The following is an 18,799-nucleotide window of genomic DNA, read 5'->3' as shown; positions in this document are numbered from 1 at the left end:
GTTAAATTGCATAAAAGATGAAAAAAAAAACTTTTTTGGACATCGCTTCTGGGATGACCATTAAGGAAAAACCATTTTACTTATGATATTCTAACTTACTGAAAAGTTTCATAGGACTGAAGTGTAGCTTGTGTTGGAAATCAGTGTGATTGTTTTCTGTTTTGGAAGCAATGCAGCTCTATAGAGTGCTATATGGGGCTACTGTTTATGAATGGTGGTAATTGTCCCTTGGGATAATCACTAGCTAAATTCAGAGCTATAAAATTACTTGCCTAATTGATTTTCAAGTGCCCATTAAATAAGATTACATAAAGCACACGTTAAGATTTCCCATTCAAGTCCTATAGGTAAAGCTCTCTTAACTGTGTCACATAATTAGGAATTGGTGATAATTATGCAGGTAAATGTTGTTTAATATTGCAAATAAGTTTACAAAAGAAAAAAAAATTGTGTAATGCCAACATTAATGCTATAGATGAATAACAGTGCCTTATTATCCTCAAACACATTGGGATTATTCATATCATGTTAATACAGCAAGATTAAAAGTTTGAATAGCAGCTTTAATGGAATTTTTTTTTTTTTTGTTGTTGTGTTTTCTTTTTAATTTTTTTCTAAACACTGGCATTTTCAACTCCCATCCACCTGAAGCTCTTCAGATATTCTGTATTTCCACATAAGCAGTTGCATAGGTTTTTATGTCTTTAAACAATATTTTATTTTATGCACTGTCAACATTTTTCAAATATTGGGATTTTCATTATGTGAATTTGAACTCTCATGGTCCAGAAACTGTTATCTTATTGCTGGGGTGGATTGAGGCCGTCTTCTGGGTCTTTCAGATGACAGTCAGATTTTAAAGTTTACATTGACTGGTATCAATTTTTTTTCTGTTGGAAAACCATCAAAAGTGGAGGATGGATCAACAAAGATACTTTGGAATACTGTCAGAAAATATCTCTGGATCTGCTCCTGTTATTGACCATGTTACCTGTTGTGCATGATTAAAATTCAGTGTTGCTTGACAGTGCTATTATAAGCATTATTTATTATTGCATCAAAATTGACAAAATGACCCATTTTGCATCTTTATTTTCTGTTTTTTGTCTGTACATTTGACAGCTTTGCTGCCTTGTTTTTTATTATTTCAATATATCATTTTATTTATTTGCACACCCCTACACCTTCCACAATTCATTTCAAACTATTGCTTGATATAACAGGAATATTTAAGTGGAAATACCTGTATAACTGTGATTATCTTATCTTTCATAAAGGCATTCCACTTGTGAAATAAGTTTTAGTAATGGATGTACATTGAAAGGAATTAGATTTTGAACAGACATTCTCTCTAATGACATCTTCAGTCTGATAAACACACCTAATGTTTGGTCAAGTGCACTTTCTCTCACTGAAAGCATGCTATTTCTTTCCAATTCACCCTCGGAGTCTTGCTCACTTTCACTATCCGAGTAATCAACAAGATTTACTGTTGCAGTAAATCCACATTTTGATTCCATATGTGATGTATCTTTAGATTTTGATGAAACAGTTTTACATCTGTCTGCTGATGTCTTTTCATGGCGTTCATCATTTCCAACTATATTAGTTATTTTTTTACCAGAACTGTGGCTTTCCTCTGAAGTCCAAAAACTACAATTACCAGACTTTGCACTTTCTTTACTAATTAAGAGCATGTCTGCTAAACTGCTGGTAGAGTCTTTACCAAGACTTGACTGAAATCCCATCCAATCATGTTGAACTAGTTTTAGATACTTCACCAGATAGACCAAGAAGCATGTCTCTGGTGATATTAACATGTCCAGAAGGACAGTATGGTCATGTGATATGGTGGACAGGAACAAAGAAAAGATCAAGTGAGGGTTTGGAGAGCTGCAATATAAAAGGAACGAGAAATTAAAATAACTGTGTACATAAATAATAAGACACAGACTTTCAAAATCCCAGCAGGCATTTAACTCCAATAAAACAATTGTTATCTTATGCTAGAGACACTGACTATATTATCTTTACCTTCTATAAAACATAGAGAAATAATTCTCAAAAATTATGAAATATAATATAAAATGGTCAATTTTACCTGTCTTGAGACCTTAAATAAACCACCAACAAGTAGAGCATGGCTTCCACCATTAAGTCATCTTGATCTATAAATATCTCTTGTAACAGTTGACACCATGTAAAAGTGGTTCCTGTTTGGAGAGTGTCACTTGAAAATTGGAGTACACTGTCAAGGCATTTTCCTACTAGCTCAATAATGTGCACCTTTTCTAGAAGAACAATTAAGATATCACAAAAATTGCTAAAATTACCAAATTAATGTACCTATAGACAGCGACACATGACAAGTTTAGCATGAATACTACAAACAACAACTACATTGAAATTTAAATGTAGCAAGATGAAAACAATTTCCACTGTAGCTAAGATTTGTAGAAAAAATATCAATTACATATGGTGTTTAATGATTTGAACAGCATAACAGGTTCAACCCTGAATGTGTTTGATAAAACAATCAAACACTGTTAGCACTTGATATAAAGTCTCTAATGGACCTTTTTCTACTAAAAAAAGATTGGTTTGAAAACATCTGCATTAGTCTACCTGCTATTTTTTCCAATGCTGCAGATGATTTCAACACCAGTAAACAAATGTATCTGAGAAGAGAAATGTCACTGGAGCCATAATATTCTTCACTAGCAAGAATACTGGTTCCACCAAAGCCAGCAAATCCTTTAGGCAAGTGTAATTTCTTTAACCAACCTTCAGCTACCCTCTGCTGAATCATCAAGGCCAGACTCTCAGTTCTAGCTTGATTGTCCAAACCATCAGGGTGACCTAGACAGCAGAGGTATATGTCTATAATTTTTCTTCTGATAAATCTTTGTTTCATGGAAGTGCACACTAAGGCATCAAGCAGGATGTCAGGGTCTGTATACACAAACACCAGACACTTGTGTTCAGTAATCCCACTGCCTAAAATCTGCTTCACTTTGGAATTCAGACTCAATTTTACAATGGCAAGCCACAAAGACAAGAATGATTCTTGTGTGAGGTTATTCCATCTATGCCACTTATCCATGAGGTTTGGTACAACAGAATTCCAATGTTTATCGACAATGGTCAATAAATTTGACACAGTGTTGATGTCAATCTCTAACATGCTATTTATGCCATCGGATTCTTGAGTATGTTGTTTCTGACAGAGTGGAAAATTTCCTTTTGAGGGTGCTGGCAGTGTTCTTATTAAACTTGACTTGGGTAGTTCCAGGCCTCTCTTCCAATCAGACAGGAAACGATGAAATAATTCAAATACATATCCTGTACTTTCACTTTCTGCTTTCAGTGTTGCATCTAAAGCTTCAAAGAATCCTGCAAAGACTGACTATGAAAAGAAAGGGATTTTGATTAATTAAAATATCAAAATATATTTCAGAGGATTCTAACAGATACCTGTTCATTTTTTCTTACTTCTAAAATTTTATACTAAGCAATATCACAAAATTTTGAGACACACCTGGGCTGGTAGACATTTCAATGCAGACTGTGCAGCATTATTGGCAGCATATCTTATATACTTGTCTGGACTTTTTAAAAACCTAGACTGAAATGAAAAAATACCTAAAGATGCAGAGTGTACATGGACTGATGTTAACTCACCAAACTCTTTTATATTCTAATATGCTCCAATGTTTGCATAATTTTATATGTCTTTGGGACCATTCACATGAAAAATCTATTTTCTAAAAATCTAAAAATCTATTGGCGGTATCTTGTGATCACGGTCTGTACCCTGAATACCCCACGGCGTAATTACTGGCAGCGTGAGCCAGTTACTTCCAAAGCTGTTATCAATTCTTGGCTGCGCTTGGACGAGATTCTGACACCTTGACGCATGTGCAGTAATATCTCTAAGCTGTGGAGTTCATCAGTTTAGTTGTGACGACTCAAGCATACAGACGCATAATATGGCTAGTGTTAGTGCTTGTTGTTGCACAAAATCGACAAACACTTTTTTCAAAACAACTGCAACCGCCATTTACTTTCTAACTTCCTACTGCGCATGTGTCAAGGTATGAAAATCTCCTCCTAGAGCAGCCAAGAATTAATTACAGCTTTGGAAGTAACTCGCTCCCTCTGCTAGTTAATTACACAGCGGAGTATTCAGGGCACAGACTGTGATCACTAGATACCTCCAATAGATTTTTAGATTTTAAAAAAATAGATTTTTCATGTGAATGGTCCCTTTAAGTAATTGAGTAAATATCCTAGAATATTTGATAGACAACATTTATATAATTACTTTATGGTTAACAAAAGCACAACTAAATTATTTAATGATTTAAGCATCTTATCTACTTTTTATTTACCAGCACTTTCACAAGTTGATTCTAATTTCAATGACTGAGACTGTAATTTATGTTATCTGATGTACTGTACTGCATAACAAAATAAATTTTCAATCATTAAGCCTATTACCAAATTTAGCCCCTTGTACTTTACCAGTATTTGCAAAACCATCCCATGCTCTACCAGGACACTGTTTACAAGCTGCCTCAAACTTGAATGTCCCCTGCATTTATCAAAGAGCACTTTCAAATCTGTCAACTGAAGAAGCATTAAGGTTTCTACTGATGAGGGCAACTTGGTTTCAGTGTCAATTGTTCTTTGAATATCCAGTAACCTTATCACCTGGTATCTTGTAATGCTCTGGACATCTTTTAAAAGCAGCTGGTATAATGCAGTCAATTCTTCCTGCGAGAAGGGCACAAATGGTTTATCCATCTGAAATGTAAGGGAAAATACATGTACATGTATAATTTGCTACGCACAAATATTAATATAAGTAATATACATGTACTAGTACTATGTAATTCGATTCCTTATAAAATATTATCATATACATTTACATGTTGAATGAGAGTTTGCCTCATCGTAGGGCCTTACACTGAGGCAAAAGCCTTGAAGAAGAGTGCTAGCATAAGTGATTGGCAACCGTGTAATTTTTTTTCCATTTCTTCCTACAATAGCCTACATGCATATACAGTGTATTTCACGAAACCCATGCGGTAGCACTCCTATTTCGTGCCAACGTACGTACCTCGAGAGTCATTTAATCTGCTCTTTTGTACAGCGCTCTTCCGACCAAATTAATCAAAGGATAAGGTAAAATATACGAGTAGGTAAGAACATGTTACTAAGCTTTACTGTGAGTTTACAAACAAGCACAACGTGCTTCCGGTTTGGTATTCCCATAATTCTCTTCCAACCTTCTTTCACATCCGGCTTGAAGAGCACAAGGATAGCATGGTAAGTAACGGGCTAAAGTATCATTAAAGTAAAACGTTTCGTTCATTGATGTAAATTTATGATCGTCCTTTTAGAAAGAATTTGTACTCATAAGTTAAATAATATCATATTTCAGCAAATTTTCAGAAATAAACCGAATTATTTTATGTTGAACAAGTCTGTGTTTAAGAAGCACTGCCGACGTGGCTATCGTTGGCTTAGTACACTGGCGAATGACCAATACATCTTACAATCTCGGTTGTTCTTCTTAAAGATTGAGGGAGATTCTTGAGGATTAGAAATAAATATCATAACATTAGAACCATCACAAATGAAGCTAGAGCCTGCATCTCGTAATTCAAAATATAAATGAAAATATTACTGGTAAAAGAAAATAAATTTTGAATGTGATCCACAACTAGATAAACACTGTAGAGCTAGATAGTTTACTGTTAGACCTATAACTGGTTGACTTTGTACATTTTTAAAAACTTTGTTTAATACGATAAAACCTATACTGTTTGTTGAGCAAGTGGATAGGTATCATAATGTAAAAACATTTATTTTATTTTTCAGATGAAGACCTTTCTAGTATTGAGTGTAGTGTGTCTGTTTTCCTTTGTGAACTCAGAAGATGGCAAACCAGCCAGGCTCCTGGCCTCTAAAACCATTTTAAACCAGTACCTGGTAGAGGGGAAGGACCTGACAGTTGAATACAATATTTACAATGTAGGAGAAAGGTAAGATATTGTGTTGCTAATAATGTTTTGTAAAAATCCACAAGATAGTGAATGATAACAAATTTTCATATAATCTATGCATTTTTTGTTATTGATATTGTGCCTTTGTGATATTGGTATTAAAGGATGCAGGGTGATTTTTCTATGATACTTTATAGTTTGAGACAATAAATATACAATGAGGTCATGAATGCTGACCATGTTGTTGATCATTTCAGCACTGCAGTAGATGTCCAGCTGGTAGACATGGGTTTTCCACAAAGTGACTTTGAAACAGTAAGAGGTAGTCTCAGGGTCAAATGGGAAAGAATTGCACCGTATCCTTTTCTATTGTTTCTTATGTAAATCACAAGCCATATATACTTTGATAAGATTTTAATTTAGATAGTTGATATAAATTTTCAGGTATTATGATAAGGGGCATGTTAAGTAACCAACAGATGTGAAATAATTATGTTGCCAGAAATGCAAGCACTAACAGTAGTGCATGGTTAACAAGATCCATCAATATTCATGTTAAATGGAGACAGTGCACAGTGTTTTCCAGCCTAGAAAGGAACCACTTAGCATTTCTGTGTGTGTGTGTGTGTGTGTGTGGGGGGGGGGGGGGGGGGGGGGGGGGGCTCAGAAAAAACAAACATATTATAATGTCTGTTTGTTTATTAATACTGAAAAGAATAGTCGAGTACTAAAGAGAGTACTTCAAATAATTTTCTTATATTGTTGAAAAGTTGGTTTGGAAGTGTTTGTCCTTAATTCCTGTGTTAAGAGGGACCAATGTCTCCCATGCAGCTATCCTCAGTCCTCTCAAGCCAGGCTACTTCAACTTCACAGCAGCAGAGGTCAGGTATCAGGGAAGTGAGGAAAACAGTGAAGTTCAGGTATGTTATACAGTATGAAAAAGATTTAGGTTTTTCAGCATTTAAAGGGCAACTCCATGGGATTTTCCTGGCAAAATGGATTTTCCCAGAGAAATAAGCAATTTTCTTGTACTCGCGAATTATTTACTAGTATCTGTCTATCTCTGATCTTAGATTTGAACCTTACTGAAAGTGACTGGCCAGTCATTATAACCAGCAACCATCTTCCTATATGCTCCTATGTAAATATCAGCATTAAGTACGCTTTAGAAAAAAATTTAAGGGGTTATATCATTATTAAGGTGTATGTAAGATTTTATCGGAAGCTGTGGATGGCAAAAATTATTATTTGAGGAATTTTCAAATCCATAAAGTACCTTTTAAACATGGCTCTTCACTGGGTAAACAAAAATAAAAACTGAAGTGATAGTGGATTAGTTTGTGAATGTTTTTATTGGTTATTGGTATTAGTTCATTTTTTCATTTATACTTTTGCACTTACATAACAGTTGCTGAATTCTTCCTATTTTCTAAGCTTCAACTCTTAAATACTGCCTCTGGCATTTTGCAGTTATTTTTACATCTTTTTTTCTCCAGCTTACATACACAACAGCTCCAGGAGAGGAAGGAATTGTCAGTCGAAAGGATTATGATAGAAAGTTTTCCCCACATGTGGTAGGTTCAGTTAAGATGTATTATATTTCTTTTCTAGCAAATATTTTGTTATCCTTATTTACTAAATCAAGTCCATGTTTTTAGGCATTACAAATTGTGTGTTAAAATAAAGTTTATTGTGCATATAATGTGTACAATCAAAATTTAATATTTTAATGCCTTTTAGATTGATTGGGTGACATTTGCCATCATGACCCTGCCATCAATAGGATTCCCATTCATGTTGTGGTACAGCAGCAAGTCCAAATATGACACAAAGCCCAAGAAGAACTAGACCCACCATTTTAATATGCAATGTTCATAATTCCATAGAACAATTTCATTTTTTTTATAAAACCATGTCCACTATGATGTAAGAGAAAAATAAACTTGAAATACACAAATCTGTTTGTATTGTATTTATGAAAAAAAAAATCTTTGCATTCACATTTTCTTACAATCATTTAATGTACTCTATACATTTCACAAATCTCACATGATAGAAAAATAAAGAAAATAAGAACTTCTCTGGGTTGCATTGTTTATTCAGAAATATATTACATTATTTTCATTCAAGTTTGCTACCAGTTATTTTCATTGACAATAAAAAGAGAATTTACAGAGTTCGTACACTACCTGGAATAATCATGGATATTTATTTTGAAATTTCCAGGTCCTGGAAAACCTGGAGAAATAGGTGTTTTATTTTTAATAAATGTAAAATTACACCTGGAAAACACATTAAATTTGATAAAATTTCACGATCGCTATCGTAAATACTAGTTCATGCTCGGTTTATTTATAATTTTGGTTTTCCCTCATGACCGCTAGTTGTCTCATGTGTGATCGGCATGTTTCAGCAATAGTCAAACTACAAATTTATTTGAATAATTAAAATGTTTTATAGAAAATTTTGTGTTTTCTTTTAGGCTTAATAAAATATGACTGTATTATGATCTCAAACTTGATACTCCCTTTCATGAAATATAACTTACAGCCTCAAATATTAGAAAGTTTTTACACCTGGAAATTTAAAAATAATCCTGGAAAAATCCTGAAATTTTGTTGAACCTTATGAGTACAAACCCTGAATTTATGAAGCATTTGCTACAATTATATTCTAATGTTGTAAATGTCTGATTTTTTTTTATCACATCACCAGTTCTTTTTTCCTTCATTTCTTTTGGATTTAAAGTGTTTTCAAGCTTGGATTACCTTATATCGAACTGAAGGTTAAAGTATGGTGCAGTTAGCTCCTCTTCCCAATAAAAGAGGTCAGCACCTTTCATTCAATCACAAGCATTTATTGTAGGGTTATTGATTTGATTTTCTGCCATCATTTTCATTCACTGATGGAAAAGTTTTAAGCCGTGATTTTTGCATATTTCTTTTTTCTCCCAACAGAAAATGTCTACTTCATATCTAGTGTTGTATCCTAATACCATAAATGTCCTGATTTGTTATGGACATTGCACTGCCTCAAATACATATTACCATGAGCATAACTTGACAGCATTCTATTTAGTGTCGGCATTTACAACTTGGCCTGTTGCTTGAATAGCATCTCTAACTTCTGACTTAACATCACATTGCCTGTCACTTTCAACTGTCCAGAAAAGAAGGCCTGAAAAAAGGTATTCAAAACCCTTCATAAATCTGTTAAAATACCAATGGTTATTGTCCAATGGTGTCCTTTCAATATATATATATATATATATATATATATATATATATGCAGTAAAACAAATTCTGGAATAAAGTAAATGGATTAATAATTTATTTTAGAATTCACCTTATAATCTATGAATTTTTTACATTATTTCTTTTTCAGTGATGAAAATGATAACAAACCTTTTGTGCATTAAGTTTTCCTTTCACCAAGGTAACCATGTCCTCATCTGCTAGTGTTAAAGTGCAGCCTGGCTTTACATTTTTGGGTGCCCCTTTGTACACCTTCCCTGGACTGCTCTGTAGATCCAAAGCTGAATAAACAAGTTTGTCACCATTATTTTAATTGGAAGGTGTCCACTGGAAAAAACTCCCCAAGTACAATATTACCAATAAAAAGTTGGTCAGAATGTGTAGGTCTGTTGTTAAAGCAATAATAACTCTTCATTTTGGCCAAAAAATGAATTTTCCTGGAGTAAACATCAATTTTCCCATACTTACCAATGGTTAATGAATCCATTTTTACATTCAAAGTTAGTCCCTGGTTTTTTTCTAAAAAGTTTGGTTTTTTGTTAAAATCTCTTAAGAGATTTTAACAGAGTATAGACATCAATGGAGGTCACGTGGTCTAAAGACAAGTTCAGATATCAGAATAATAGCTATAACTGCTGTTTTTGTGGTAAAACAGAATATATTATATTTCTATGAGTTATTCACAAGGTTTTTATTGTGAAATATAGATCTCATATGAAGAGTTATTATCCCTTTAAACATAGTATAATGCCTGAAAAGAAACCTGATGAACACTAAATGGGTAGAGGGTACCATAAATTGGTTGGCTTCAGCTTTTGAACTGCTAAAGTACTAACAATTTTTAAGAAGGCATTTTCACCAAAGTTTTCATGTACTATTATTATTAAAATACACCCATAATTGAACTGAATTATGTGAAAATCTGTCTCATTTGGTGTAAAACTTACTCCATTCTGCTGCAGGCTTCTTGTCTTTTGTTATCTTCCAGAAATACACAGCATTCACTTTCTTTGCCAGTTCTGGCTGACTGGAGACAATTTTGCTCATTTCTTGGAAGATGATGTCACTTTGCAGACTGCCAACTGATGTCTTCAAAAAACAAAAATAACTGATAATGAGATGGGTTGGGACTAAAACCATGAGTACCGCCAGTGTACACGCTGGTGGTACTAATAATGACGTAAAATATCTCACTAAAACATTTGTACAACAATTATTTCAGTGAAGAGATTGGAGAATACATAAGATTTCTTACAGATATAGATTTAAAACTTATTATATTTTTATAAATGTTTAAAGTTTCTGTCAAACATGACTTTATAACTCTGTGATAAAATGTCAGCATAAATCAAGAGACAACAGTCTTACCTTTGGCTGTGAAGAGATAGAGGCAGACGACGAAGTGTCAGCCAAGTCTATGAAAGAACCTGATAAAGCTACTGTACCATTCTCCACCACCTTCAAAAAATGGCATCATCATGACAGTGGCATTTATTTAGATGTTTCTATATTTGTTTTCTCTTTATAAAAATGCAGTGGTGTCATAGCCGATGAAAAAGTTTGTACAACCATTATTATCTTTATATTAAACAAGGCAGCAAAGCTGTCAAATGTACAGACAAAAAACAGAAAATAAAGATGCAAAATAGGTCATTTTGTCAATTTTGATGCAATAATAAATAATGCTTATAATAGCACTGTCAGTCAACACTGAATTTTAATCTTGCACAACAGGTAACATGGTCAATAACAGGAGCGGACCCAGAGATATTTTCTGACAGTATTACAAAGTATCTATGTTGATCCATCCTCCATTTTGATGGTCTTCCAACAGAAAAAAATAGATACCAGTCAATATAAACTTAATAACCTGACTGTCTTCAGGAAGACCCAGAAGATGGTCCATCCCTTCAATAAAATTACAGTTTCAGGACCATGAGAGTTCAAATTCACACTATGAAACTCTCAATTTGAAAAATGATGACAGTGCATAAAATAATATTACATAATGTTTAAAGACATAAAAAACAATACAACTGCTTATGTGGAAATACAGAAAATGTGCAGAGCCCCAGGCAGATGAGAGTTAAAAGTCACAAATGCAAGTGTTTGAGAGAAAATTATAAAGGAAAACATAACAAAGCTAGAAAAGCACTTTGAGAGTGCAGACCTCTGCCAAGGCAGCAATTGTTGATTATTATTGATAATTGATTGATTATTGTTCCAGACCACCACCAAAAATTAATCATTGTCCTCTTTGGCCCACTTCCGACAGTTCCTGAAAATTTCTGCAAAATCAGTCCATAACTTTTTGTGTTATGTGGATGACAGACAAACGGGGGTGAAAATATGACCTCCTTGGCAGAGCTTGAGGTAAATATAATTCCAATGAAGATGCTATTCAAACTTTTAATCTTCCAGTTTGATATATATATATATATATATATATATATATATATATATATATATATATATATATTATTTAAAACTTATTTGCAATATTAAACAAAATTTACCTGCATAATTATCACTGCTTCCTTATTATTAATCTAGCAGAGAGCTTTACCTTTGGGAGTTTACAGGGAAATATCAACAAGTGTGCTTTATGTAATCTCATTTAATGGCCTATTAAGGCAAATGACTTTATAACTCTGAAATTAATCTAGTGATACCCAAGGGTAATTTACAGACTGACCCACTCAAAGGTCTTTCGGCCCATAAGTCACACTTTAAGAAAAGCACAAAACCATAATGCCCAAAATAGGAGACTACATAATCAGCTAAAAATGTTGTAAAGATGCAGGAAATATCAAACAAACACTTTTACATTTCTTATTAGTTCAATTATGAGACTGTTAACATGCCTAAGAATTGAATCTGTGGAATTGTGAAAAAACAGCATAACTCCTAAAATAATGGCCCGATTATACTGATTTTTGAACTCAACCTGCATTTTAGCAAGATTGACCACTCCTGTGAGTACAATGACAATTGGCCAATCTGTTTTTCTTATATTGTGTTTACGGTGTTGCATATATGCTGAAAAAAGTGAAAAAAAGCATAACTTCCCTAAAAATTACCCGATCATGCTGATTTTCGAACTTGACCGGCGAATTATGAATATTCATCAGTTCTGTAAGTTTCAAACCAAAATGTAATACAGTTTTTCACTTATCGTGTTTACGGTGTTGCATATATGCTGAAAAAAGTGAAAAAAATACGTAACTTCCCTAAAAATTACCCGATCATGCTGATTTTCGAACTTAACCGGCGTATTATGAATATTCATCAGTACTGTAAGTTTCAAGCCAAAATGTAATACAGTTTTTCACTTATCGTGTTTACGGTGTTGCATATATGCTGAACAAGACAGCACTGTTCTGAAATGGGTTTATTTCCATTTTTAACACTTTTTTAACATAAAACAAAATAAACATTTTACTGCCATTTTTATATGACCAACTAAAACAAGGCAGCAAAGCTGTCAAATGTACAGACAAAAAACAGAAAATAAAGATGCAAAATAGGTCATTTTGTCAATTTTGATGCAATAATAAATAATGCTTATAATAGCACTGTCAGTCAACAATGAATTTTAATCATGCACAACAGGTAAAATGGTCAATAACATGAGCGGACCCAGAGATATTTTCTGACAGTATTCCAAAGTATCTATTTTGATCCATCCTCCATTTTGATGGTCTTCCAACAGAAGAAAAAATAGATACCAGGCAATATAAACTTAATAACCTGACTGTCTTCCGGAAGACCCAGAAGATGGTCTCAATCTACCCTTTCAATAAGATTACAGTTTCAGGACCATGAGTTTAAATTCACATGATGAAAGGCTTAATATTTGAAAAATGATGACAGTGCATAAAATAATATTACATAAGTAACATAATATTTAAAGACATAAAAAACAATACAACTGCTTATGTGGAAATACAGAAATGTCAGAGCCTCAGGCGGATGAGAGTTAAAAGTCACAAATGCAAGTGTTTGAGAAAAAATTATAAAGGAAAACATAACAAAACTAGAAAAGCGCTCCGAGAGTGCAGACCTCTGCCAAGGTAGCAATTGTTGATTATTATTGATTATTGTCCTCTTTGGCCCACTTCTGACAGTTCCTGAAAATTTCAGCAAAATCGGTCCATAACTTTTTGAGTTATGTTGATGATAAACAGGGGTGAAAATATAACAGCATAATACATCAATTTTTATTAATAAAATATATGTGTCATGGATTTTCAGAAAATGTGACTAGCATGGGTCTTCAAGCCCGTGGAGGTTCTAAGTCACACCTTGAAAATGCCAAGAAGTGAAAAATTAAATTTTCACAAAAAACTGTTAAATTGCCAGAAAAAATTACCAAACAGACTGCATTGCCTACTGAAGCTGTATGTTAGACCCATGTTTCTTTCCTGTAAGTTTGAGAACAGTCAGTGACATGATTTCCCTTAAATGGTCATCATAGGAGCAGTGCCCAAAATAGGGTTTTTTCAAATTTTGATGCAACATTACATAATGTTTAACAGCATAATGACCATCAAATGTTATTAAAAAAATATTAGTAACATGGACATTCAGAAAACATGACAAGCAAAGGTCTTCACGATCATGGAACTTCAAAGTCACACCTTAAAAATGCCAACATGTGAAAAATTAAATTTTCACAAAAAACTGTTTAACTGCCAGAAAAAGTTACCAAACAGACTGCATTGCCTACTGAAGCTGTATTTTAGTCCCATGTTTCTTTCCTGTAAGTTTGAGAACAGTAAGTGACATGATTTTCCTTAAATGGTCATCATGGGAGCAGTGCCCAAAATAGGGGTTTCTTCAAATTTTGATGCAATATTACATAATGTTTAACAGCATAATGACCATTAATTTTTAATTATAAAATATTAGTATCACAGATATTCAGAAAATGTGACTAGCAAAGGTCTTCAGGCCCATGGAACTTCAAAGTCACATCTTGAAAATGCCAAAATGTAAACAAGACAGCACTGTTCTGAAATTGGTTTATTTCCGTTTTTAATTCTTTTTTAACATAAAACAAAATAAACATTTTACTGCCATTTTTTTATGACCAACTAAAAAAATTAATGAGATGAGAAAAGTATCAATAGAACAGTGTTAAATGTCCAATTTCCTCCATTCTGAGATTCTGAACATAGTGGATGATTGAATCTGAAAAACTGCAATGATATGAGTTTATTTCCGTTTTTGACACTTGATTACACAATACATGATAAAAAGTTTACCATCATTTTTACATAATCAACTAACAATGTTGTAAAGATGCAGGAAATGTCAAACAAACACTTTTACGTATCTTATTACTTAAATAATAAGGCTATTAACATGCCTAAGAATTAAATCTGAGGAAATCTGAGGAAATGTGAAAAAACAGCATAACTTCTAAAATAATGCCCCGATTATGCTGATTTTCGAACTCAACCTGCGTTTTAGTAAGACTGACCATTCCTGTGAGTTTAATGACAATTGGGCTTTCTGTTTTTCTTATATTGTGTTTACAGTGTTGCATATATGCTGAACAATGAAAAAACTACTAAAATACTACATAACTACTAAAATAGTGGCCCGATCATGCTGATTTTCGAACTTGACCTACGTTTTAGTAAGATTGATTACTCCTGTGAGTTTCATGACAACAGGCCTAACGGTTTTCTTTAAAATGTGTTTACAAGGTTGCATATATGCTGAAAAGTGAAATAAAAACAGCATAACTTCTACAATAATGGCCCGATCATGCTGATTTTCGAACTTGACCTGCATTTTATGAATATTCATTAGCTCTGTAAATATAAAGCCAAAAAGTGAAACTGCCTTCCACTTATCGTGTTTACAAGGAAAGTGCACGGCGCCGGCGACGGCATCGCCATCGCCATCGGCATCGGCATCGGCGACGACAGACGCAGGTGATGGCAATATGTACAGACACATCTGTGTCTGTACATAATTATATTATATTAATACATGTTTCTGAAAACTTTGTTGAAGGCATGATAACCAGAATCTTAGACATACTTTTACTGAAAAATTTCATTCTTATAAGAATTCTTTTAAAAACATACAAATGTATGGGTATAACTGATACCTTGCTCTGGAAGTGTATCCTGTTGCCATCCTTCCACATATCTGTCTGAATAGTTTGTCCTGGCAGCACTGGTTTAGCCATACGGACCTTCAATGAGAATACAGAGGGACTGTGCTTATGATTTACTCTAGGTTATGTAGTTGTGAAGTAACTTCTACTTTTTAAAAGATATCAACATCTTTGCATGAAAAATACTTTTCTCAGGCAAGACTCCTTTAATATGTCCTTTACTGCTACTATATCTGTTTGTAAGAAACTGTGACGATGAAACCAACCTTGATTGCCATAAATTTGCTGACATCATTTCCAGCATACTGCTTCAGTACATGTCTGGTGGCATAACCAAAGGAGCAGAGCCCATGAAGAATTGGAGAGTCAAAGCCTGGAAAATGACAATAATGGAAAATGAAATCAAAAAGCAAAACATGCTCTAAAACATTTTACTCTCTGTATGGACAAACCTTAAAATAATTCTAATAAAAACATGAAGCCATTCATTCGGTTAACTAGGAAAACACTTACCTCCCATAGCTGCAAATGCTGGATCAATGTGCAATGGATTGTGATCACCACATAATCTGTAGAGGGCTGCCTACAAACAAAACTGGTCCAATTTAAATATGCTATCCTGCAGTATTGCTTTGGTTTGATATTAAGCAATGGCTAGCACACAGCTGTTACCCCAGTACCATATCACAATAGAAATACTACAGTAAAAGAGATATTAAAATTGTGATAACAACTGTAAACTAAGAATGTAACTTATTACCTTTATCATTTATATATCTATATCAATATATATATATATATATATATATATATATATATATATATATAACCTGGTCTTTCGTTGTCTGCTCCTTGATGCTGGCATCTGGTGCTCTAGATGGTGTTTTGCTTGGGTTGATCTGTTTGTCAGATGTGCGTTTGCCACCGAAATTTCCATAGCCCACAAAGAAAAGACTAAACTGGTTGCGAGCCAACTTTTCTCCAGACTCATCATAAGTATCAGCTGCAAATTTTTAAAATCAAAATCACTGTGATATTCAGCAACCTATGACAGTAACAATATGGTCCCTTGATTAACTAGAGGATCAGAGAGGCGATACCGCCTCCGAATATTGTACCACCAGCTGGAGTAAGCGCAATCGTATAGACCCACACACACACAAAAAAGGGACACCACCACCAGTCTTGTGCTTGACAAGCTGTAAAAAATGCAATCAACAAGAATTCTCAAAATATGCAAAAAAATATATATAACTAAAAATGGTACAATCAAAGTTCAGTTCATAGTGAGGTAGGCCAAAGGTCAATTCAAGGTCACAGTAAATTTCCAGTATATGACTTCCTTTTCAAGTTCAATAGCAACTATGGGCCTATCTCTGCCAGTTTTGGAGATAAAAGGGAATCAAAATTTGCAAAGTTCAATTCATGATGAAAAGTAGGTCAAAGGTCAATTTCGAGGTCACATTTAGATTGCCAGAATATGACTTCCTATTGAAGTACAATATTAACCATGGACCTATCTCTGCCAGTTTTAGAGATAAAAGGGAACCAAAATTTGCAAAGTTCAATTCATGATGAAAAGTAGGTCAAAGGTCAATTTCAAGGTCACATTTAGATTGCCAGTATATTACTTCCTATTTAAGTTCAATAGTAACTATGGACCTATCTCTGCTAGTTTTGGAGATAAAAGGGAACAAAATTTGCAAAGTTCAGTTCATGGTTATAAGTAGGTCAAAGGTCAATTTTAAGGTCACACTTAGATTGCCTCTACTGACTTCTATTCAAATTCAATAGTTACTATGGGCGTATTTTTGCCAGTTTTGGAGATAATTTGGAGGAAAATTTGCAAAGTTCAATTCATGATGAAAAGAAGGTCAAAGGTCAATTTCAAGGTCACATTTAGATTGCCTCTAATGACTTCTATTCAAATTCAATAGTTACTATGGGCGTATTTTTGCCAGTTTTGGAGATAAAAGGGAACCAAAATTTGCAATGTTAAGTTCATGGTAAAAAGTAGGTCAAAGGTCAATTTTAAGGTCACAGTTAATTGACTTTAATGACTTCATATTCAAATTCAATAATAACTATGGACATATCATTGCCAGTCTTGCAGATAAAAGGGAACGAAAATTTGCAAAGTTCAGTTTATGGTTATAAGTAGGTCAAAGGTCAATTTTAAGGTCACATTTAGATTGCCAGTATATGGCTTCCTATTCAAGTTCAATAGTAACTATGGGCATATCTCTGCCAGTTTTGAAAATAAAAGCATTAAAAATTGCAAAGTTCATGGTGTAAAGTAGGTCAAAGGTCAATTTCAAGGTCACATTTAGAGTATATGACTTCCTATTCAAGTTCAATAGTAACTATGGACCTATCTCTGCCAGTTTTGGAGATAAAAGGGAACCAAAATTTGCAAAGTTCAATTCATGATGAAAAGTAGGTCAAAGGTCAATTTCAAGGTCACATTTAGATTGCCAGTATATGACTTCCTATTCAAGTTCAATAGTAACTATGGGCATATCTCTGCCAGTTTTGAAAATAAAAGCATTAAAAAATTGCAAAGTTCAGTTCATGATGAAAAGTAGGTCAAAGGTCAATTTCAAGGTCACATTTAGATTGCCAGTATAAGACTTCCTATTCAACTTCAATAGTAACTATGGACCTATCTCTGCCAGTTTTGGAGATATAAGGGACTAAATGTTATAATTTTGGAGTTACAATAATGTGCCATATATTTCGTACAGAAAAAATTAATTAAAATAAAGAAAAGGTCATTTTGGTCAAAATTCTTGAAATGGGAGGTGCTCTGTAGTTCCAGATGTTCAAATTTGATGAAATAATGTCATTTTTGACCACAAGTTGTCTGCCTCGCCAATCCTTATGTTTTATTTTTCTGGGGTTCAAAATTTATTATCCATTACCGTACTGCACATTTTGCTTTCACCACCAATATGTACTTTTTGATACAGCATAACTCAAAAACCGTATGGTATACAAAAAAAACGGAGACCACCTCCAGTGTTGGGCTTTACATGCTCTACAAAATGCAAAAAAGAATGGGTCTCTAGCATTAACGGTTCCCGAATTAGAGACAGTTTTCAGTTTCGGTATCTTATAGCCGCTACTCCCGTGAAAATGCACTGATTGACCCCAAATTCACGGGGATGAAAGATGACCCGAAGGGTAACACTTTCCAGTAACATTATTGGTTAAGTCTGTGTGGTGTCTGAATAACAGCGCAAATAATTTTTTTTCGTAAAAAAATTAGTTTTCGTGAAAATTTTGGCCCATTTGGCCTTGAAATAAAGGTCAAAGGTCAAATCCAAAGGCGTATTTGAAATCTACACATATGACTTTTGGAAAGCTGTCTGTAGAAATTTTTCCCATAATTCCTTCCGTAG

At 33.8% G+C, this 18,799-nt stretch overlaps 3 protein-coding genes across 6 annotated transcripts in view; 1 reads left to right on the top strand and 2 right to left on the bottom strand.

Moving 5' to 3' along the window:
• Nucleotides 1-1,075: 1,075 nt before the first annotated feature.
• Nucleotides 1,076-5,264, bottom strand: LOC106168542 (uncharacterized). 4 transcript variants are annotated; one of them, XM_013547640.2, is made up of 6 exons: nt 5,123-5,264; nt 4,525-4,806; nt 3,539-3,625; nt 2,626-3,406; nt 2,102-2,291; nt 1,076-1,893 (listed from the first exon to the last, which is right to left on the bottom strand). In XM_013547640.2, exons 1-6 carry the CDS (start codon nt 5,132-5,134, stop codon nt 1,263-1,265), a joined length of 1,983 nt encoding a protein of 660 aa, XP_013403094.2. In that variant the 5' UTR covers nt 5,135-5,264; the 3' UTR covers nt 1,076-1,262. The 4 variants fall into 4 exon arrangements, with proteins under 4 accessions (XP_013403094.2, XP_086859016.1, XP_086859017.1 ...); XM_087002890.1 differs by having other exon boundaries at nt 4,525-4,776; nt 5,123-5,261; XM_087002891.1 differs by lacking the exon at nt 3,539-3,625.
• LOC106168543 (translocon-associated protein subunit beta) lies at nt 5,161-8,091 on the top strand. The gene is made up of 6 exons (XM_013547643.2): nt 5,161-5,331; nt 5,887-6,050; nt 6,269-6,367; nt 6,820-6,931; nt 7,508-7,585; nt 7,752-8,091. The coding sequence occupies exons 1-6, from the start codon at nt 5,329-5,331 to the stop codon at nt 7,857-7,859; spliced, it is 564 nt and encodes a 187-aa protein (XP_013403097.1). The 5' UTR covers nt 5,161-5,328; the 3' UTR covers nt 7,860-8,091.
• The window catches only part of LOC106168533 (peroxisomal multifunctional enzyme type 2), a 19,959-nt gene continuing 9,248 nt past the window's right edge, over nt 8,089-18,799 (bottom strand). The window contains exons 16-23 of the mRNA XM_087002887.1: nt 16,229-16,401; nt 15,912-15,981; nt 15,665-15,771; nt 15,390-15,476; nt 10,634-10,723; nt 10,213-10,354; nt 9,416-9,546; nt 8,089-9,188 (exon numbers count right to left, since the gene is read on the bottom strand). Coding sequence (XP_086859013.1) covers nt 9,099-9,188; nt 9,416-9,546; nt 10,213-10,354; nt 10,634-10,723; nt 15,390-15,476; nt 15,665-15,771; nt 15,912-15,981; nt 16,229-16,401 — 890 coding nt within the window. The 3' untranslated portion in view covers nt 8,089-9,098. The remainder of the gene's footprint in view (nt 9,189-9,415; nt 9,547-10,212; nt 10,355-10,633; nt 10,724-15,389; nt 15,477-15,664; nt 15,772-15,911; nt 15,982-16,228; nt 16,402-18,799) is intronic.

This window comes from Lingula anatina, chromosome 1, assembly GCF_051362555.1.
Source record: "Lingula anatina isolate TDL-2025a chromosome 1, LinAna3.0, whole genome shotgun sequence".
Classification (NCBI taxonomy): Eukaryota; Metazoa; Brachiopoda; class Lingulata; order Lingulida; family Lingulidae; genus Lingula; species Lingula anatina.
Note: the sequence above shows the minus strand (reverse complement) of the source record. Positions and strands in the feature narration are given on the sequence as shown.